At 44.6% G+C, this 22,564-nt stretch overlaps 2 protein-coding genes across 2 annotated transcripts in view; one reads left to right on the forward strand and one right to left on the reverse strand.

Moving 5' to 3' along the window:
- Positions 1 to 22,564, reverse strand: part of LOC135914601 (uncharacterized) — a 256,527-nt gene that overhangs the window by 16,159 nt on the left and 217,804 nt on the right. Inside the window, exons 20-22 of the mRNA XM_070536517.1 lie at positions 3,714 to 3,857; positions 2,506 to 2,616; positions 95 to 153 (exon numbers count right to left, since the gene is read on the reverse strand). Coding sequence (XP_070392618.1) covers positions 95 to 153; positions 2,506 to 2,616; positions 3,714 to 3,857 — 314 coding nt within the window. The remainder of the gene's footprint in view (positions 1 to 94; positions 154 to 2,505; positions 2,617 to 3,713; positions 3,858 to 22,564) is intronic.
- Positions 4,509 to 12,177, forward strand: LOC135914599 (uncharacterized). The gene is made up of 3 exons (XM_070534874.1): positions 4,509 to 4,674; positions 5,790 to 6,968; positions 12,119 to 12,177. The coding sequence occupies exons 1-3, from the start codon at positions 4,668 to 4,670 to the stop codon at positions 12,175 to 12,177; spliced, it is 1,245 nt and encodes a 414-aa protein (XP_070390975.1). The 5' UTR covers positions 4,509 to 4,667.

The raw sequence follows: 22,564 nt of genomic DNA on the forward strand, positions 1-22,564 counted from the left end.
TTGCTTTATATAGCTAAGTAACCAAAAAAATAGTAATAAGAAACGCTAACATCCCAAAATGTGTGGTTTTTCCCTTTCGGTACTAATAATTTACCTAGACTGAGTCATTTCCGTGTTGCTTCCACCTCGAACAGCAAACGCAGGGCCTGCACGCTGCGAGATGCACATATATTTAACTTTTCAAACGGAAAACATGAGGCAGTGCAATGTAGCTTAATGAATGAATTGTCAAGACAGTAAAGTAACTGTTTTAACTGTGCACACCCCAACCACTTCCAAGTCAAGGTCTTCATAGTGGGTGTTCATTACGCATATACCCATTAAACATACTTCCACTTCGAACCTATATTTACAGCTCAAGTGAGCTATTTATAGAACAAGGCTGAGCTTATATAGCAAGGACATGTAGAATATTGCGAGCTACGCACATAGTCAATATATGGAAACGCATTAGGCAAGTCTGGAGGCACTGTGACTGCTCTTGTTTGTTCACGCTACATGTAAGTATTCATAAGGTGAATGCTCTGTTAATACTGCAGTTAAAACAGAATACTACAATTTTCTGATAACCTATTATTTCTCATTACTATATTATACTATATTATTTCAATTAACATGCCTTAATTGCAAACCATTGAAACTGCTATGATGTATGTATAATTTCCTTTCCATTCTTGGACTTTTCATGCGGTTTGCTAACACTATTTCTATTTTAACAATCTTTTTCACTGGACGCCTGCACATCGGCGTAACAGCCAGATAACAGTCCTGAAATTTCTGTAATTTTTTTTCAATATCCTTATACTGTAATCATGCTATGAAGCCTGGATTACTTCAGTAAAAGTAAATTCATGTTACACATTCATGCAACCAGTTGAAAGTATGCATGGCTTCAGACACGAAACTGTCTGCAAGTGAAAGGATCGTAAGCAGATATGCTGGTTCCATTTAAAAGAAACTATGCAGATCCCACGTACAGTGGGAATCGAAGTCATGCGATGCATTTTGTAGGTAGCTGGCTATAGCGTCGACCCTGCGGTGGTGTGCCTGCACCAGCTCCTTGACTCTCTCAAATACTTGACGCTCATTGTGGAGTTCAGACAAGCTGGGGGTCAGAAAGAACGTGGGCTTGCCTCGTTGCTCAATCATGGCAAACACATCCCCTTTTCTCTGCACCAAGTAGTACCTCTGTGGTACACGATCCTAGAGCTGCTCAAGTGAACTTCTAAAGAGCGCAATGTACAAGTTCATGCATTTCCTGAGGAAGCTTCAGTTTTCCAAGAGCTTCTTTGTGTGCAGGAGCTGATAGCGTGCATGAGGGGGAAAACATGCTATCAATTTGCTGTTCGTGCAAAGGCAGCCACCATCCGCTGTTCTGCAGCCGACATACCAGTATCTTGCGCAGGTCGTCTGGTTCAGCACATGTAGTAAATGAGAATCAGATGCGAGAGTCGGATAATGCAGCTCGACTGACAGTAATGTTGTGACCACACGGCAGCGAGACCGTGAGCACATACCCAGCAGCTCAAGTTGGTTGACACCACCAGCCCCACCGAAATAGAAGCTAGATAGGTAGATAGACACACTCAATGCGGCCAAAGTTCGCAAAGAATGCTTCACATTGAAAAAAAAAAGAATGACGTACGACAGAAACCCTATGTCGTGAAACCCACTCATCATTCTGCATTCCCAATTTACGAGGCAGGTTAACGGCATCGCTCTTACTCTTCAGTGTTGCTAGCATGGGGGCAATGTGTTTTAGGGTTGCTCAGATAAAAAAAATTGCTTATTAAATTTTCCTGCACCTTCGGAAGCAACTGCTAGAGGTATAAACACTTCTGAGGACGAGTTTATTGTTGCATCATAAAAATCTCTGTCCTTAAAAATCACCTGTCAGTCCTTTGAAAAATTAATTGTGCCTAAACAGCTTTCTGTTTTGCAAAACTGCAATGTAGAAAGCCTGGCATTTTCCAATGCCTGATACAGCTTTAAGGTGTCCAGGCAGCAAGCGAGGCAGAAAGCTGAGTGAAGAGGGCACAGGATTCTTTGAAGTATTTCTTTGGCTATTTGCGAAACATAGCTATTAGAAGAGAACTGCAAATTGAGACAAATACACAGAGAAAGGCAAGACAAGTGCCATGTTTTGCATGTCCTCTGTGTATGCGCACCATTTTGCACCCTTCATCTAATGGATACAAAATGCTGGCAAACAAGACATTGTCATCTACTAAAAAATGTGATTTTCTATACAACCTCAACATGTTTATTTTTTAACATTCTTACATGTACCTTACAAACAACTGCTGATATGTGTGCAAGCTTTATCAGTTTTAGTGTGCTGCAATCCCTGCTGCCTCTTACTAGTGCACTCTAGCCTTCTTTAATGGTTCTCCATCCTAGCTTGCTGGCTGCTCTCCTGAAAGTTATGTACCAACTATCAAACCATTAAACAATTATGACCCTTTTCACTTGATGCCAACTACGTCAACCTGTAACCGTACTCACATTCATTTCAGGGGCTATCCTCCGTGCCAATCTTATTTTGGCCTTGTTTTGGATGTTGCTGTGCATATCCAAGTCAACGTAATCTTCAAGCTCCTCGTCGTACATCTGGACCTGGCAGATAAATTTAACATTATAATGAAGAAACGAGCCTTCCGAGGTGAATGGTCCATGTTCACAAAAAGTCTAATATGATCAAGGGGGAATGTATACAATGCCGCAGCGAAAATTCAAGAGCTCCAAATTTAGACACATGTGCAAGATCAAATGTGGGACAAAGTTATCTGTATAAAGTTTGTGCTGTTAACATGTGCTAGAAATCATGCAACCAAAGCCCACCCAACAGCACAATAATTTGGATAATGCTGGAGTTGAAATTCAAGTAAAGAATGCTCTGTTTACACACTCGTAAACACATTCCTATATTGCTGCAAGCTTATGAAAGAGCAAAATGAAAATACGTAATGCGAAAGTATGCTAGTGTAAAAACGATCCTAAGCCGCAACAAGACTTCGCGCGCCTGAGTAATAAGTTACTAAGCGTAATTACGCATATAACTGCGCAGGTTACTCCTTATAGTTGTCATTCAAAATAAGAGGAATATTGTAAGAAACGCCACAAGTTAGAAAAGCTCAAGGAATGAAGGAGAATAAAATGAAGTCCGCATAAATCAGGTGTTCCGCTTTACACTACAAAAAGCTTAACTTTGAAAGATAATTTCGCTTTGGCAGCACATACTGTCTTCCATTGAGTATATCAGATATACCGTGGTGCTTTGAAATAGTCAGCCCTAGAAATAATTCAACTGGGACACAACGACCCGCAAAGCGCGCCAACAGTTTGCCAGTAAGCGCGAACCGCGCTTGTGAGTAGCGCGCCTTCACGACGAACTTCTCCGTCAGTTTGGAGCCGCAAGTAATTCAACAAAAAGCCTCTTAAAGCTACAATTTCGAGTTGGATTATATCGCAAACGGGTCAGGAATTAACGTTTCGCGGGCCACACTGGAAAAGCGCGCCAACACAGTTATGCCAACATTGCAGCAATTTTAACAGAACCGGCGTCTAGCAATACACAAAAGTTAAATTAAGATTACTTCCATGATCTGTCAGCGCAACGAACTATACAGGCAAAGTTCTTGCGGTGATAGATCAGGAACATATTCCAACTCGCCCAGTTCCCGCTACTTGTACAGTACATTAAAATTACTTACCAGAGTGGTGTCATTGATGTCGGTCAGAGAGCGTAAAGCAAACAGCAATTCGGCGTAGGCGCCGTTTGGCAGCGAAATCTTCTTTCTTTGGCCATCCTCCAGGATAACGAGGCAAACTGTGCCTGCCATAACTGTACGACCGCACTGAAAAGTGCGCGAGGAAGTGGCGGGCACCAGCGCGAACCGAAAGAGGCGCCTAAAGTTCCCATATCTAACGCAAAAATGCGAAATGACGCTACCACAGCGCCGCCTGCGAGAAGTATCGCAATCCGAAACTGGTGTTTTGGTTTCGATTGTCGTTTTTATAATTTCGAGTGTCGTCTGCCTTTGAACTTATGGGTCAAGTTATTTGTTGAAATTGTCGATGATGGCCTCTTTCCGTAATTCTTCCCTTTGTTAGTTCGGGCCAAACTCTGATTCCGCATGTTTAAATGCATGTAAAACGCAGAAATGCTTTTCTGCGATAACCACCGGGTCGATCTTAATGAAATTTGTTAAATTTGAGAGAAAAAAGTTAGAAAATAGTGACTATTGGAAGCAAAATTGTGATGTAGGGCCTGATATTTATTTGTTTTTATTTTCAAAAATTGGTCAACTTGAAAATTTTACAAATGTAATTAATCACTTAAGCAATTAATGATCCCGTCAAGTAATCAACGAACCGGTCATTTGATTCGTTAATTATGATTTAATTCGTTGATTAGTGTCAATGATTCGTTAATTAAGTAATTAATTAAACTTAACTTTGTTAACCGGGCGGCCAGTTGAGCTGACGTTAATTCTTGCTGCGTTCAGTTCAGACAAAAAAGCACGACGTACATGATGTAGAATCTATTGGTACAGCAGCGTATCGAAATTTCCGTTGTTACAGCACGCAGTAACGATCGACGGCATCGTATATCGATGTGATTCTGTGCTGCGTGATTGCCGAGTTCTCGCACGTAAATGTGAGGGATGGAGGGTAAGTTAGATGCAGTGGTTCATAAACATTTCATTGGTTTCTTGTGGGGCTCTCTGCACGTGCAGTGCAGCACCTGTCGGTCGGCATATGAGAAAGAGGGGGGGGGTCGTCTTGATCTTTTTTTTTATATACTACAAATAACATTCTTGTTTGTCATTCTCTTTATCCGACTCTTGGCGTTGAAATGACTCCAAGATAGTGAGTTTTTTTTATATGTATATCAACTTCCACATCTGCAAATGGCATCCCAGTATTAAAAAGCAAGAATTGCTCGAACGAATTGGAAATTTCCATTCGGAACTAATTAGATATTTGCAATTCTGCTTTAGGAAGCCCATTGGAAAAATCCTACAAGAACAATTGGACCAATTTTTTTTTAACACAGTCGAACCCAATTGGCCTCTGAATTGGACTCTTTGGAACCATCATGGAAAAAAAGTTGGAAAAGAAATGAAACCCAGATTGGCCCTCACATCAACATAATACCGATATACTCGAAACTCATTTCGAGAAGCATGCTCATGCATGAACACACACTGTGACAATTCTCTTCGCTGACAACCAATATTCACCATTTCACTATATGAGAGAGATGTCAGGTGCTATATATGTAAGCAATAATTAATTGACAAAGTGATGCCAGTGGTTCATGAGAAATAGGTAAAATTTCAAGAGAGATATTTATCTTGATGGAAAGCTGAATTGTTCTATCCAATGATCACACCAAAATACAAAGATCTTCTACTTGAAAACTAACCTTATAATTCTGCTAATATGAGTATAAACTACTTTGCTGTTTCACAATATTACACATCAATTGTGTCCACTTGGGACCAATTGTCATACCATGCAACCTCCAGTGATGTCTAACTGGAACCAACTGAACTTTTCATGATGCTCAATTTGAACTAATTGGACTTTGCATGAAGCCAAATTGGAGCTTGGCCCTCCTATGATGTCTAATTGGAACCAGTTGGATCCCATTCAAAAATCCAACAGGCCTCAACAACAGGCCTTCTTTATTGGGATTGCTGCAGCTGCTGCCTGATCATTTTATGGCTTTTGTAGTTACGTAAGAGGGGAAGTTACGCTTATTCAGTAATCTTGTGTTGCAGCCAGTACATCACGCATGGACACGTATGCTTGCAACCGGTGCCACCAGAGGACCCACTCCTTGTCATCTCTTTTTCGTCATTTCTGCACTTGGCATGGCACGGAGGACAACTGGAAGTGTGACTTGGAAGGCTGTGAAAAAACTTATAGGCTTTATAGCTCCTTCCGTAAACATGTCAGCCGTCACCACAATCATCTGTTCCTCCAGACAACCACAGCTGATGCATCCTTGGCACCCCGTGCTGACAACCTCGAAGAAACACTACAAACTTATCCCACCCAGCCTGTTGGGCAAGCAGCTGAACAGGCGTGCTTGGATGTTGATATTTTTAACACCAGTGGTCAGCGTGTTGATGTTGGCACTCCTGACAGCAGTGTTCAGTGTGCTATGGTTCTGTCTTCGTTGTTACTAAAGTGGCAAGAAGGCAGGCAGTTACCCGAGAGCACCTTGAATGAAGTTACGAATGATATGATAAACTTCATTTCAGAATTTAGAGCAGACTTCAATGCAACCACTATTACAAAACTTGAGCAGCTCAGAACAAAAACAGGCCGAGAAAACTGGTGGAAAACTTCACATACGTTTGTTCCTCCACAAACAGTATACCTTGAAGATCAAGGTACTTCTGACAGCTATGAATACATTCCAATTTTGGAAACATTAAAGGCTGTCTCAAGTGCCCATGACATTTTCCAAACAAATCGCAAACCTTCTTCAACTCTTCTACAGGATGTGTCTGATGGCATGTACTTCAAGGAGCACTGCTTGTTCAAGAATGCCAGCAATCAGAAACTTTTTGCTCTACAGCTGTACTTTGATGAATTTGAAGTCTGCAATCCCATTGGAAGCAAGCGTGGAAAACACAAAGTCTTGGCTGGATATCTAACAATTCTAAACTTGCCACCCCGATTTCGCTCGAAAGTTGACAGCAAGCACCTTGTTCTTCTTGTGAAAAATTCCACTGTAGCTAGATTCACATTGCACAGAATTGTCCAACCATTACTTGAGGACATACAGCAGCTAGAATCCCAAGGAGTTGCGATTGATGGAGAACTCGTTAAAGGCTCTCTTCTTTATGTCTGTGGAGATAACTTGTCTAGCCATCAAATTGGCGGTTTCCGAGAATGCTTTTCATCGGGGCCAATCTGCCGTTTCTGCTTGGCAAAGAAAGAGGACATCAGTGAGAAGTGGAATGAAGAAGAGTTTATCATTCGAACACAGAAAATGCATACTCAACATATTAATCTGTTGAAGACTGATTCAAGCCTCAGCAATGTTTATGGCATCAGTGGTGAAAGCTGTCTAAGTTCACTTCAGTCATTTGATGTGACGAAAGGCCTTCCGCCTGATGTTATGCATGACCTGTTCGAAGGAGTCATTCCGTTTGCCATGAAACACATCTTGCGCCACATTATGTCATGCCGTGTGTTCACTCTTGATCAGCTAAATGAGAGGCTTAGCTCATTTCCCTTGCAAGGAGGGGAGAAAAAATCACGACTACCTCCTCTGTCCTATCACTCAGTGTTTGGCACATCAGCCATAAAAGGTTCTGCTGCTGAAAAGCTTTGTTTTTTTCGGTTCTTTTCACTGCTTGTGGGCGATGTAGTTGCAAAGGGAAATGCTGCATATGATGTGTACCTTGCATTGCGTGCAATTTTTGACATTGTACTTGCACCACAACTGTGCTGTGGTGCAGCTGCGCAATTGCAAGTCCTCATTGATGATTTTTACATTGCATTTAGAGAAACCTTTCCAAATGTAAAAATCATTCCGAAAATGCACTATATGATCCATTACCACAGGCTTATTCTTTTGTATGGTCCTCAGTGCAAGTTGTCCTGTATGCGTTTTGAGGCAAAACATCAATTTTTCAAAACAGTTGCAAGGAAAACTCGTAACTTTAAGAACATTTGTGGAACCCTGAGCCGCCGACATCAGATGCAGTTCATGTACTCATTAACCCAACCACTAGAATCTGTGGCTACTACAGGTAGTGCAAGAATGGACATAAACTCACTACCAGACCTTTTGAAGGACAGACTGCATGAGCTTGACATGCATATGGCAGATGTGAACAGTTTGACTTCTGTCAAAGTGTGTGAAAGAAAAATCAATGTGGGTTGTATACTGCCACTCTTTGTACCAGATGATGACCTTCCACACTTTGCCCAGGTTGTGTTGATTGTGTCCTGTGACCAGAAATATTTTCTTTTCAGTTCAATTTTTGAAACAAAGTATTTTGACGACCACATGCATGCTTTTGTCGTGGAAAACACGGCTCACAATGTCATAGTTGAAGACACTGCACATGTGTTTTTTGACCCACTGTACCTTTACAAGGTGAGGAACACAAACTATGTCAACCCTCGCTATGCTTTCTTCACTAATGCAGACTGACGACTTCTAACAAGAGAATAAAATAGGCAGCTCAGGTCTTGTAACCAAGTACCAGTGACAAACGAACATAGAGAGCGGTGTTGCAAGTGGCTTGAACTAGCGAAGAACACTCCTCTTTGCCACATGTTCTTTTAATTCCAAATATTTTGTTGGGCCAACCAGCTTGGATTCAGATGTCACCTAATTTGGTTTGTAGTAAATCACACAACGCATAAACAAATGCAATTAGTTCAATTCAAGCAGAATGACGAAGTATACTTATTACAAAGATGACTACGCATTTTGGACAACCTTAAATCAGTTTAGTTATGCTATATTTTTCAAGCGGACAAAATGAAAACAACAAAGTTAGTGTCAACTGTACCCAGCAAGACTTCAAAGAGATGTGATAGGGGTAAGTGCCCTGAAAGTGCGCATTACAGATGAAGTTCACATTGAGAATATACATATAAGCATTACACAGCTGTGAGCAACTGTGCATGTTTTAAAGTATTTTCTTATGTTAGACTTTTGTGGTGACTTGTGCAGTTGATGAAATGGTGCTTCTACTCATTAATCTCATTAATGCATTGAAATGGATGTACAATGCATTGTATTGCATTTTACAGCAAAAAAGGTGCCAAATAAAAGGCATTACTGAAGTGCAACATGAGCATATTTGGTTGCTTTCATTTGTCAACTATGTTCTGTAATTGCAGTGCTTTTACTCAGCAGGATGCATTGAAGAACTAATTCATGCGTATTCATAACAATGCTTAGTGCAAACAGGAAGACACAAAGAGAAAGGACAATTGGCAATACTGTCAACCAACATCTTCAGTACATCACACTTCTATACTTACTTCTAAAAGTTTTTATAAGCTTCCTTAATCTTTGTAAGTAGGTATAGAAGTGTGCTAGACATAAAAATACATTCCAGACATAAAAAGCATGAGTGGAGAAACTGCCATTACATCGCAAAGATCAAGGGAGTGATATCAAACAGAAGTTTCTAGTAAACAAAATGCAATGTTGTGCAGAACAACAGCAGCAATAAATCATAGTTTTAACTGGCACCTTTATTATGTCACGGTTCTAGTTACAGGAACCCAGACATAAGAAGCGCAAGCATATTCTGATCAAAGTAATCTACAAAAAACGCTACAGGCAATTATTGGGCAGGAGTACCCTGGATCCATATCGATGTACCTTTGAGTCGAGCTTGCCAGGTGCACATCTTGCAATGCCCTGTTAGGTGCCAGGTCGTTTGTGTCAGTAAAGACTGCTCAGATGCTCCTCCAGGTGCTCATTAATGCAGCGGACAGTCTGGCCAAAGTATATGTTGCGACATGATGACGGAATTTTATAGGCTACTCCAACAGCACAGTCTACAAACTCGGCATGTTACTTTTTGCAATGCAGTTTCTTAATCCTTCGTGACACACTGCTGCAGAACCTCGACAGCTTGAGAGGTGAAGAGAAATTAAGTGCTACATGGTGCCTGATTGCCATGTTCTTCCACTTATAAACTATCCAATAATGGTGCTGTTTCTCAGCACATTTATGTCCTATTCTTTGTGTTTATTAGAATATACCATATAGGGTTTTCAAGCGGCGGTTTGTTACCATGGGCATATACCAGCTGTAAAAGCCAAATTTCACAGTGGAGCTGTTTACTAAGAGTTCCACAAAGGTTTTCGTATGGTGGCATGCAGTCACATTGCCAATATCAACTTGTAAGGGCAACAAAACATGGTGTGGAACTCTCAATTTGCTTGGAATGGAATGATCAATTGCTATGAAGAAAAGTTACCACGCGTATATCTCATTCAAAAAGAAAACAAATTATTTGCTCATATATTTAACTAGTATTTCATAATTTTTGTTTTTTGCATTGTGTAATTTTGGCTTTGTGGTGGATGACACCAAGAAGTTTGTAATAAGAAAGCAAGAAGCTGTTAATGCAATGCAGGCTACATGACTAACAACAACTAGGCACAGCCTCTTTATATTGAAACCTGAATTGAGAGTACTGTCATTAACAAAAGCCAGCCAAGACTCCACTTATAGGCGGCAGCAACTGCTCTTGCATTCAAGCATAGTTGTGGCTTGCTGTACTTAATGATGGCTTTCACGCAAGCTGTGTGTGCGTGAGCCCATGGCTGACCGTTCCTAATGACGGCTCCCATGCAAGAATTGCTGTGTTGCTGTAATGCAGGCTGCATGGAAGCCATCACTAACAACAACAAGCCACAGCCTCTCTCTATCACAACCTGAATTGAGACTGTCATTAACAAAAGCCAGCCAAGACTGCACTTACAGGTGGAAGCAACTGCTCTTGCATTCGAGCATAGTTGTGGCTGGCTTTTCTTAATGATGGCTTTTACGCAGGCTGTGTTTAGTGAGCCCGTGGCTGACCATTGTTAGTGGCTGCTCCCATTCAAGAACTGCTGTGTTGCTGTAATGCAGGCTGCATGGAAGCCATCACTAACAACAACAAGCCACAGCCTCTCTCTATCGCAACCTGAATTGAGACTGTCATTAACAAAAGCCAGCCAAGACTGCACTTACAGGTGGAAGCAACTGCTCTTGCATTCGAGCATAGTTGTGGCTGGCTTTTCTTAATGATGGCTTTTACGCAGGCTGTGTTTGAGTGAGCCCGTGGCTGACCATTGTTAGTGGCTGCTCCCATTCAAGAAGTGCTGTGTTGCTGTAACGCAGGCTGCATGGAAGCCATCACTAACAACAACGAGCCACAGCCTCTCTCTATCGCAACCTTAATTGAGACTGTCATTAACAAAAGCCAGCCAAGACTGCACTTATAGGTGGAAGCAACTGCTCTTGCATTCGAGCATAGTTGTGGCTGGCTTTTCTTAATGATGGCTTTCACGCAAGCTGTGTGTGAGTGAGCCCATGGCTGACCGTTGTTAGTGACAGCTGCTACATTCTGAAAGTAGTAGGACTCAGTTTTTTTTTTATTCATGACAATAGTACAAACGATTAGAATTTTTAAAAGTAGCAGGCTTCCGCGTCTACACACTGCTGCCAACGAGTTTTCCTGTTTTCGTACGCCTTGAGGTACGCCTGGACCGGAATGCTGTTTAGCTTCATCGCGACAGCCTGTTGAACCGCCTCTATCGATTCGTGATGCTTCACTTTGAGCGTCGATATTATTCTCGGGAATAGAAGAAAAGACTGGCGGGGCCAAGTAGAGGCTGTAGGGCCGCTGAGGCAGCGTTGCCACCTTGTGCTGGGCAAGATCACTACGTGGAAAGCTGTGTGTGTCTTGGCGCGTTGTCTTGGTGCAGCCGCCAATTGCTGGCGATGGCTGGGCGGGCACGAACAATGCTTTTTCGCAGTCTTTTGAGGACTTCCACGCAAAAAAAAACTGCATTAACTGTTGGTCCGCGGTGGTACTAACTCTTTGTGGATGACTGCACTCAAGTCATCAGCAATCATTGTGATACTCATCCTACGATCACTGTTCAGTAAATTTTGCACTCGCGACACATTTTCGTTGGTCTTGCTGGTCGAAGTGCGTCCGGAGCGGTCGTCGTCTTCCATTCTTTCCCTACCTTCTCAGAACAGCTTGTGCCACTGAAAACCGCCTGATCTAGCCATGACAGCATCACCACAGGCCTCCCTAATCATGTTGTGAGACCCTTCGCCCATTTTACCAAGCTTTACACAAAACTTGATCGCGTATCGCTGCTCCAGTAAAGGCTCCATGATTCTCGATCCGTAACGAGGCGTTTCGACAGGGGTTCACAGTACAAGCGACCTGCAACGGCCGAGAGCCGACTGCCGATTTTTCCCAGCGTTCCCAATATCCCCATTCACCGATCCTGCGCGCACAGACCGCCTCTCGTCCGCCCGTTCGCGAAGGAAAAAGCCGGTCCTACTACTTTCAGAACATATCCTGTATGCAAAATGTGCTGTTTTGCTGTAATGCAGGCTGCATGGAAGCCATCACTAGCAACAACAAGCCACAGGCTCTCTCTATCACAACCTGAATTGAGACTGTCATTAACAAAAGCCAGCCAAGACTGCACTTATAGGTGGAAGCAACTGCTCTTGCATTCGAGAATAGATGTGGCTGGCTTTTCCCAATGATGGCTTTTACACAGGCTGTGTTTGAGTGAGCCCGTGGGTGACCGTTGTTAGTGGCTGCTCCCATTCAAGAAGTTCTGTGTTGCTGTAACGCAGGCTGCATGGAAGACATCACTAACAACAACGAGCCACAGCCTCTCTCTATCGCAACCTTAATTGAGACTGTCATTAACAAAAGCCAGTCAAGACTACACTTATAGGCGGAAGCAACTGCTCTTGCATTCGAGCATAGTTGTGGCTGGCTGTACTTAATGATGGCTTTCACGCAAGCTGTGTGTGAGTGAGCCCATGGCTGAACCTTTCTAATGACGGCTCCCATGCAAGAAGTGCTGTGTTGCTGTAATGCAGGCTGCATGGAAGCCATCACTAACAACAAGCCACAGCCTCTCTCTATCACAACCTGAATTGAGACTGTCATTAACAAAAGCCAGCCAAGACTGCACTTATAGGTGGAAGCAACTGCTCTTGCATTCGAGCATAGTTGTGGCTGGCTTTTCTTAATGATGGCTTTTACGCAGGCTGTGTTTGAGTGAGCCCGTGGCTGACCGTTGTTAGTGGCTGCTCCCATTCAAGAAGTGCTGTGTGGCTGTAACGCAGGCTGCATGGAAGCCATCACTAACAACAACGAGCCACAGCCTCTCTCTATCGCAACCTTAATTGAGACTGTCATTAACAAAAGCCAGTCAAGACTGCACTTATAGGCGGAAGCAACTGCTCTTGCATTCGAGCATAGTTGTGGCTGGCTTTTCTTAATGATGGCTTTTACGCAGGCTGTGTTTGAGTGAGCCCGTCGCTGACCGTTGTTAGTGGCTGCTCCCATTCAAGAAGAGCTGTTTTGCTGTAATGCAGGCTGCGTGGAAGCCACCATTCAAGAAGTGCTGTTTTGCTGTAATGCAGGCTGCGTGGAAGTCATCACTAACTACAACGAGCCACAGCCTCTCTCTATCACAACCTGAATTGAGACTGTCATTAACAAAAGCCAGCCAAGACTGCACTTATAGGCAGATGCAACTGCTCTTGCATTCGAGCATAGTTGTGGCTGGCTTTCCTTAATGATGGCTTTCACGCAAGCTGTGTGTGAGCGAGCCCATGGCTGAACCTTCCTAATGACGGCTCCCATGCAAGAAGTGCTGTGTTGCTGTAATGCAGGCTGCATGGAAGCCATCACTAACAACAAGCCACAGACTCTCTCTATCACAACCTGAATTGAGACTGTCATTAACAAAAGCCAGCCAAGACTGCACTTATAGGTGGAAGCAACTGCTCTTGCATTCGAGCATAGTTGTGGCTGGCTTTTCTTAATGATGGCTTTTACGCAGGCTGTGTTTGAGCTAGCTTGTGGCTGACCGTTGTTAGTGGCTGCTCCCATTCAAGAAGTGCTGTTTTGCTGTAATGCAGGCTGTGTGGAAGCCACCATTCAAGAAGTGCTGTTTTGCTGTAATGCAGGCTGCGTGGAAGCCATCACTAACAACAACGAGCCACAGCCTCTCTCTATCACAACCTGAATTGAGATTGTCATTAACAAAAGCCAGCCAAGACTGCACTTATAGGCAGATGCAACTGCTCTTGCATTCGAGCATAGTTGTGGCTGGCTTTTCTTAATGATGGCTTTCACGCAAGCTGTGTGTGAGCGAGCCCATGGCTGAACCTTCCTAATGACGGCTCCCATGCAAGAAGTGCTGCGTTGCTGTAATGCAGGCTGCATGGAAGCCATCACTAACAACAAGCCACAGCCTCTCTCTATCACAACCTGAATTGAGACTGTCATTAACAAAAGCGAGCCAAGACTGCACTTATAGGTGGAAGCAACTGCTCTTGCATTCGAGCATAGTTGTGGCTGGCTTTTCTTAATGATCGCTTTTACGCAGGCTGTGTTTGAGTGAGCTTGTGGCTGACCGTTGTTAGTGGCTGCTCCCATTCAAGAAGTGCTGTTTTGCTGTAATGCAGGCTGTGTGGAAGCCACCATTCAAGAAGTGCTGTTTTGCTGTAATGCAGGCTGTGTGGAAGCCGCCATTCAAGAAGTGCTGTTTTGCTGTAATGCAGGCTGCGTGGAAGCCATCACTAACAACAACGAGCCACAGCCTCTCTCTATCACAACCTGAATTGAGAATGTCATTAACAAAAGCCAGCCAAGACTGCACTTATAGGCAGATGCAACTGCTCTTGCATTTGAACATAGTTATGGCTGGCTTTTCTTGATGATGGCTTTTACGCAGGCTGTGTTTGAGTGAGCCCGTGGCTGACCATTGTTAGTGGCTGCTCCCATGCAAGAAGTGCTGTGTTGCTGTAATGCAGGCTGCATGGACGCCATCACTAACAACAACAAGCCACCGCCTCTCTCTATCACAACCTGAATTGAGACTGTCATTAACAAAAGCCAGCCAAGACTGCACTTATACGCGGAAGCAACTGCTCTTGCATTTGAGCATAGTTGTGGCTTGCTTTTCTTAATGATGGCTTTTACGCAGGCTGTGTTTGAGTGAGCCTGTGGCTGACCATTGTTAGTGGCTGCTCCCATTCAAGAAGTGCTGTGTTGCTGTAACGCAGGCTGCGTGGGAGCTATCACTAACAACAATGAGCCACAGCCTCTTTCTATCACAACCTGAATTGAGAGTGTCATTAACAAAAGCCAGCCAAGACTGCACTTATAGGCGGAAGCAAGCAACTGCTATTGCATTCGAGGATAGTTGTGGCTGGCTATTCTTAATAATGGCTTTCACGCAGGCTGTGTTCAAATGAGCCCATGGCTGACCGTTGTTAGTGACAGCTCCTACATTCTGAAAGTAGTAGGACTCAGTTTTTTTTTTATTCATGAGAATAGTACAAACGATTAGAATTTTTAAATGTAGCACGCTTCCGCGTCTACACACTGCTGCCAACGAGTTTTCCTGTTTTCATACGCCTTGAGGTACGCCTGGACCGGAATGCTGTTTAGCTTCATCGCGACAGCATGCTGAACAGCCTCTATCGATTCGTGATGCTTCACTTTGAGCGTCGATATTATTCTCGGGAGTAGAAGAAAAGACTGGCGGGGCCAAGTAGAGGCTGTAGGGCCGCTGAGGCAGCGTTGCCACCTTGTGCTGGGCAAGATCACTACGTGGAAAGCTGTGTGTGTCTTGGCGCGTTGTCTTGGTGCAGCCGCCAATTGCTGGCGATGGCTGGGCGGGCACGAACAATGCTTTTTCGCAGTCTTTTGAGGACTTCCACGCAAAAAAAACTGCATTAACTGTTGGTCCGGGGTGGTACTAACTCTTTGTGGATGACTGCATGCATGTCGATCAAAAAGGCAAATGAGCATGGACTTTTGCTTGGATTTGCTCATGCATGCTTTCTTGGGGCGTGGGGAAGAAGGGGTGTGCCATTCTGAGCTCTGCCGCTTGCTCTCCGGGGCGTAATCAAACACCGAGGTCACATCACCAGTCAATACATTGTGCAAAAAGTCGGGGTCCTTATTCACATGGTGAAAAAGATCCTGGCAGATCGCTCTCCAGTTGCCTTTTGCTCCTCTGACAACACGATCGCGGCATGAAATTCGTGTACACTTTCCTCACTGTCTCGATCTCATAATCTTGGGTTTGAGGAACGCTCAAGTCATCAGCAATCATTGTGATACTCATCCTACGATCACTGTTCAGTACATTTTGCACTCGCGACACATTTTCATTGGTCTTGATGGTCGAAGTGCGTCCGGAGCGGTCGTAGTCTTCCATTCTTTCCCTACCTTCTCAGAACAGCTTGTGCCACTGAAAAACGCCTGATCTAGCCATGACAGCATCACCACAGGCCTCCTTAATCATGTTGTGAGACCCTTCGCCCATTTTACCAAGCTTTACACAAAACTTGATCGCGCATCGCTGCTCCAGTAAAGGCTCCATGATTCTCGATCCGTAACGAGGCGTTTCGACAGGGGTTCACAGTACAAGCGACCTGTAACGGCCGAGAGCCGACTGCCGATTTTTCCCAGCGTTCCCAATATCCCCCTTCACCGATCCTGCGCGTACAGACCGCCTCTCGTCCGCCCGTTCGCCAAGGAAAAAGCCGGTCCTACTACTTTCAGAACAGATCCTGTATGCAAAATGTGCTGTGTTGCTGTAATACAGGCTGCATGGGAGCCATCACTAACAACAATGAGCTACAGCCTCTCTCTATCACAACCTGAGTTGAGACTGTCATTAAGACAAGCCAGCCAAGACTGCACTTATAGGCGGCAGCAACTAACTGCTCTTGCATTCGAGGATAATTAATTTGTGGCTGGTTGTTCTTAATGATGGCTTTCACGCAGGCTGTGTTCAAGTGAGCCCGTGGCTGACCGTTGTTAGTGACAGCTTCTATGCAAGATGTGCTGTGTTGCTCTAACACAGGCGGCATGGGAGCCATCACTAACATCAAGGAGCCACAGCCTCTCTCTATCGCTGCCTGCATTGAGACTGTCATTAACAAAAGCCAGACAGGACTGCACTTATAGGCGGATGCAACTGCTCTTGCATTGGAGCATAGTTGTGGTTGGCTGTTTTTAATGATGGATTTCATGCAGGCTGTGTTCGAGTGAGCCCATGGCTGACCATTGTTTGTGGCAGTTCCCACGCAAGATGTGTTTCTTGCAAAGCAGCTACTAATAACGTATACTGCAATGTTACTCTACAAAAAGACCTGCTTATAGTGACTGGTGATTACTTGCATATAGGTACACTTTATACAGTTTCCGTGGGGAGAAGTTTATTGATGTTTGACATATACCGAAAAAACGTAGTATATTATTAGAATATGTAAAATGCGAATGTATTTCTGCAATTTTGGCAACAAATATTATGGCGCTTATGATTTGCATGCGTGCACAATGAATAGCAGTCATCAATTAAAACAGTTAGTAGTACATCTTTGTTATTTAGGCGAACGTCGAGTACTCTGAAATACGCTATCTAGCTTGCAAGCTGCGTAGGCGCAACGGCGACCCCAGTTAGCCTTGTTTTCGAATGCGCGACAAGGTTCGCATATAAGAAATTCAAGTTTAGCGCACCGCCGCATTTTCGCCGCGCCCACATTCAGAATGCGGTGAATAACGTGCCTTAGGGTAACGTGAAAAGCTATCGTCGCTCCGACATTGACGGCACTATAGACACTGCAACTGTCACGGCAAACTTCATACCACTTGACCACGAACGCATATGTTTGAGGATTATTGCGCGAAACAAGTTTCTCAAAATATTTGTTGAACAAGTCACTCTATTTATACAATGTAGTACATTCTTTATTCGGCAACACGTAGGTCAAGAAAGGGAAGAAAAGGAAAGCATATCGGCCATGCGAGTACATGTACTGATACGATAGTCCAAAAGTTATCACTCATTTGCTCTCATCTTGTTGTTGCGCAGGCTCACGAAGGTAGCAATCGTAGTTACCTGCACACGAACGAATCCTTATATGCGAGTCACGGCCACGGCATCTGCCAGATGCGCTTCGTTCTACAAAAGACTGCACTACACACCACTCATCGCCACGTCTTTTCGCCACAATATCCACTTCCATGTAGAAATTCACTTGCAGATACTCCAGGTGGCTTCACACTTGGTTGAAAATTTTATACCGAGTGCCTTAACAAGCCTGTAATTCGACGATAATAATAACAAATGGACTAAGTCGCTCAGCAAGCTGACCCGCATGTTGACAGTGCAGACTGCAGTCGGCTGGGGATGATTCTCTCCGCTCATTGGTCCACGCATTGGTTCGCACGCTGGCACGTGACAGAAATTATCTGTTCAAGGTGGTCCGGGCAATGAAATTACGGATAACGGCCGTCGGACGTAGAGCCTGACACCGGTTCTTCACCGAGTTTACAATTGCCGCTTACGTGCAACACCTGGGTGGAAGACCGCCGCAGAGGGTTGAATGGGCATATTTTTAAGCTCCCATTATACACTGCGTGCGGTCCCTTCCTTAGAAACGCCCGTTTCACCATTACGATACTCCGATTCCTGGGGACCCGAGAAAAATGAAGGTTTCAGCCCATTTTACTACCTTTCGTGGAGGTACGCATTTTGGGCTCGGGAGGTAAAAGGGGATGTCAGCTGCTAAAAAGCCCATATGGGCTAATTTGTGTTTACAGTGCAGCAACCTCGCGATCGTACTGTTGGTACCATTGCTGCAGCGCCCGCTCTATTGTCGTGGCCTCCTTAATAAACTCGTCTATGGTTGCCGGCAGATTGCGCACAAGGCCAGAGAACAGCTGTTCTTTGACACCCCGCTTGAGATGGCTCAGCTTCCTTGCCTCGGACGTGTTGGGATCTGTTCGGCGAAACAAACGCACCATATGTTCGACAAACATGGCGACACCTTCATTTGGTTGTTGAATGTGTGACTCAAGCAGGCGTTGTGCGTTTCCACGTCGATTTGTGTTCCTGAATGTAACGAGTAACCGACGGGAAAAGCCGTCTCACGTCGTCAAACTTCCCTCGCGGTTTAGAAACCACGTCCTTGCGCTGCCTTCAAGTGCGAAATAGACTTTTAAAGGCTTCTAATCGGGGCGCCAGTGATTAGATCTAGCTACGCGTTCATACTGCTCAAGGGAGTCTTCCGCCTCCTCGTGCACGTCAACGGGAAGAGGGTCGGGAATCCGAAGGTACTGGACCGTTACCTGTGTTGGGCTGCTTGAAAGTGCCATTTCTGAAGTTGGAGTGGCCGTTGACAGAGCTGATCCTCGTAAGAGACCAAATTCTGGGCGCAAACCTTGCAGGCGGCGGTTCGTGCGGTGTACAGGCATCTCGAGGCGTGGGTGGCTTGTGGGGCTGGACGTAGGGCCGATAGAAGGAGTACCGATCATGTGGCGATGGTACCAGCACCTCCACCAGTGTCGGAGGTCACAAAGCACAGGGGATTTATTGCGGCAAGTAGCAGTACCGCGTTGTACTCGAGAAGGACGTGCAGGATGCAGGCCAGCACAAAAGAACGTCTTTGTCTTCTGTTCATCGTGCTTCTATTCTCGAGCGGCCCGGTCGCCGTCTTTGTCGCCGTCAGGGTGTAGCTGGCACAAATAGTGACGCGGCAATATAAATGGCTGTATTTCTTAACAATCCGCAGCTTCTAAATCTCGCTCTTCGCTTATATGAAAGAATGGAATCTCGCTTCGAGCTCCCCTTCGTAAATTCAAAGTCGCTTAGACGATGCCATGATTTGCCTTTTCCTTCAGTTCTTTTTTGCCTTTACTAGTTGGCATTCGGTTTAGCCATCTGAACCACGTGTTTGGTGCAGACTTCGGCATTTTCCAGTTTTCGCTAAACCGCGCTGTAAAAATGCATAAAAATCGACATTTAAGAATATACAAATTTTAAGACGTTGTGGTTGGCATGGTTCTCTGAAATCCATCGTCCATGTGCACGCTGTATATACCGGCTCTCTTGCCATGATATGTGTGATAAAGTATCCGACGAATGAGTGAACCGTATTATGAGGCCGTTTCCGTCGGAATGACCGCTTACCATCGCGCCTCGCATGGCGAGAAGTCTTGCACGTAGGTCGACTGCAACGGTTCTATGGGCGCTGATGAACTGCAACCTCGTTTTGTTGTTTACGTAATTTTTTCTGTAACAATGCTTCACTTACCTGCTTTCCCTTAAGCGTTGAACCGACAAAGTTCCAATACAATTGAGCAGTCTTTGCTGTTCGATTTGTACTCGACTCGCGATTTCACTAATCTAAGTTCTTAAACACTCGTTCCTTTCCAATACTAATTGATAACAAATTATTTCCCAGTTTCAAGGAAGGAAGAGTGATGAATGACATATGTTCACTACTAAAGAAAGACGAGGACACCAAGAAAAACATGAACCACGGCACGAACCGTGGTTCATGCCAACCACGCCCGAATCGATGTTTGTGTTTATATCGCTGTCTTCGCATTTATTTAGTGGTAAACATATCGTGAAGTAAATACCAAATAAGCCAAGTTCGAGTTCTAAAGAAAAGCTGGAGGACGCTTACGCTTCGCCTTTAGGAGTGGAACACGCTAAATTTCATAGACCCATGATTGCTCCTTACGCTACCCGACAACTACAGCATATGTAATCCTAATGTTTACCAGTGAATGCTGGCAGCGAACGCCATGTACGAAGGCGAATTTTCTGGTAGAAACGGAGCCTCTTGCGTGGGCGCCGATCCTAGGTCGTGCATAGCCGCGCCACAAAACTTACATCGTTTTCAGGTTTATGTCATTGTTTCGCACTTCTAACATTTAGGTCTGAGAAGCTATAACAAAAAGGCATGCGCTGTCGGTGTTTTGTTGCGCATATCTTTGTGGGCTGCCATTCTCAAAATTCCGAGGAGTAATTTTACCAAAATGTAAGACAAGGTGCGAGTCTCTTTAGTGATAGAGTGGTGTGGCAATATAATCCGCACATGCCGCATGTCATATAGCAAGGCGGGGCATATACATTTACCTAAACATATGTTTGAATTTTCGCTCACGGACAGCTCCGCCGACACCGGATTTTCTGCGACGCGAGGCCCTTAATGTTATCGCGTGAAAACTCCGGCAGAAACCATCTCAGCATGATTGTTCAAGTTTATGCGCGAGAATTCACCTAGCATTCTTCGGTACTGGGATCCTTATGCGTGTGACTCGATTTACTTGAAAAAAAAAACTCAGAATAGGGCGGTTCAGTTCGTTCTGGGGAATTACGAAAAAAACCTCAGTATCACCGAAAGCAAGCGCAGACTTCATTGGCAGGATGTAAAGCACAGAAGAAAGGGCCTCGGACTCAAATTTTTTCACAGTGTTGACCATTCGAAAACAGGTATTGACAGGAGCAAATATATTGCATTACCGTCGTATATCTCGCGTCGTGCATCTCGCTTAAAGCTTCACGAATTTCCTTTTAAGAGTGACACCCTGCGTTATGAATTTTTGAATAGGACCACGAGGGAGCGGAATGCTTTCCCGTCAAATATTGTACGTATACAATGTAATGAAAACTTTTACCGCGCTTTGTGTGCTGGAGTGAGTGCCAATTGACATAGATATGGATGTACCCCCCCCCCCTTGCTCTTTCGCTGTCAGAGGCGATGCAGGTACTCAATAAAAAATAAACACACTGTTGAATACACACACACACACACACACGCACACACACACACACACACGCACACACACACACACACACACACACACACACACAGACACACTTGTTCTATTCCCATGCGATCGCATGTCTTCCCTAAGAGAGCAAACAGTGGACGGCAAACAGGAGACACACATTTCCACCATTTGAAATTTGGTACACCTCCAGAAAAGACAAGAACAATGACACATCCCATTCTAGCTATAGGTATGAAGTGTGTGACGAAGAGTTATGGCCCTCAGCTTCCTTCACGAAGTCTGGAAACGATTTATTCAGAGGTTTAGAGATGCCATTGTTGAAGTCCCCTATCAATATCACTGACTTACTTCTATTTGGTGTTTTCGTAGTATACTGACGGACTTGGTTTTGACCAGCGACGCATTGGCGTTCTGTTTTTCCTTTCTGCTTTAACCTGTAGTGGGACGTTCTTCAGCTGTTTGCCGTGCAGCTCTATGGCGATTTGCTTCTCGCATGTGCTGTAACCTTTACTCACGTTCTTGAGGTGTTTCTTGTGCGAGTCGTTGCCATTGTGCCACTCGCTGTTGGAGCCGGCGTTCTCTGGCTGCCTCTGTTTCGGTGGCACAGCGAAGAGGTTGTGTTTGAGAATATCATCGCTTCCTGCATTCAACCTCTTCTGCTGACGGAGTTGGCTTCCTAGAAACCATTACAACTGCTGTGACGCGTGGTGTATGCGTTTATTTGAATGCGAAAACAGAGGCTATCCTATTTGGAGAAGCCGAAATTACTCGCTCCTGACGAAGGCTTGCTCCTTATACTTCGTTTTCTGTTTCTTCGTAATTAAAAAAATTGGCAGTGGCTCAGCTCGGCTATGCCAGGATATACGTAGCGAAAGCTAAGGCATATCATGGTTAGCTTGATTCTTGATTGGAAGTCCAGGTTAGTCTGGTTGTCTAGCTATGCTGCGGCGTTTAGCCAGTCATTGGGCGCGCTGTTCGTCCGTTTCCTGAACGATTCGTTTCCTCTTCATCTCGTTCCGATGTCGATTCCACGCCTGCTCCTGCTTATCAGAATAGTCGCCGTCCATACTGCCACCTCAATTGTGGTTGCGGCGCACTCGAGCCCTCCTTTTCAATCCTCCGACATAAAAACAATTATGGATTTTTACGTGCCAAAATCACTTTCTGATTATGAGGCACGCCGTAGTGGAGGACTCCGGAAA

Source organism: Dermacentor albipictus, chromosome 3 (assembly GCF_038994185.2).
Source record: "Dermacentor albipictus isolate Rhodes 1998 colony chromosome 3, USDA_Dalb.pri_finalv2, whole genome shotgun sequence".
Taxonomy (NCBI): Eukaryota; Metazoa; Arthropoda; class Arachnida; order Ixodida; family Ixodidae; genus Dermacentor; species Dermacentor albipictus.

Coding starts and splice junctions, on each gene's coding strand:
- LOC135914599 (XM_070534874.1), top strand. Junction 6,969..12,118: donor GGCAAAGAAAGAGGACATCA/GTGAGAAGTGGA, acceptor GCTGTAATGCAG/GCTGCATGGAAGCCATCACT.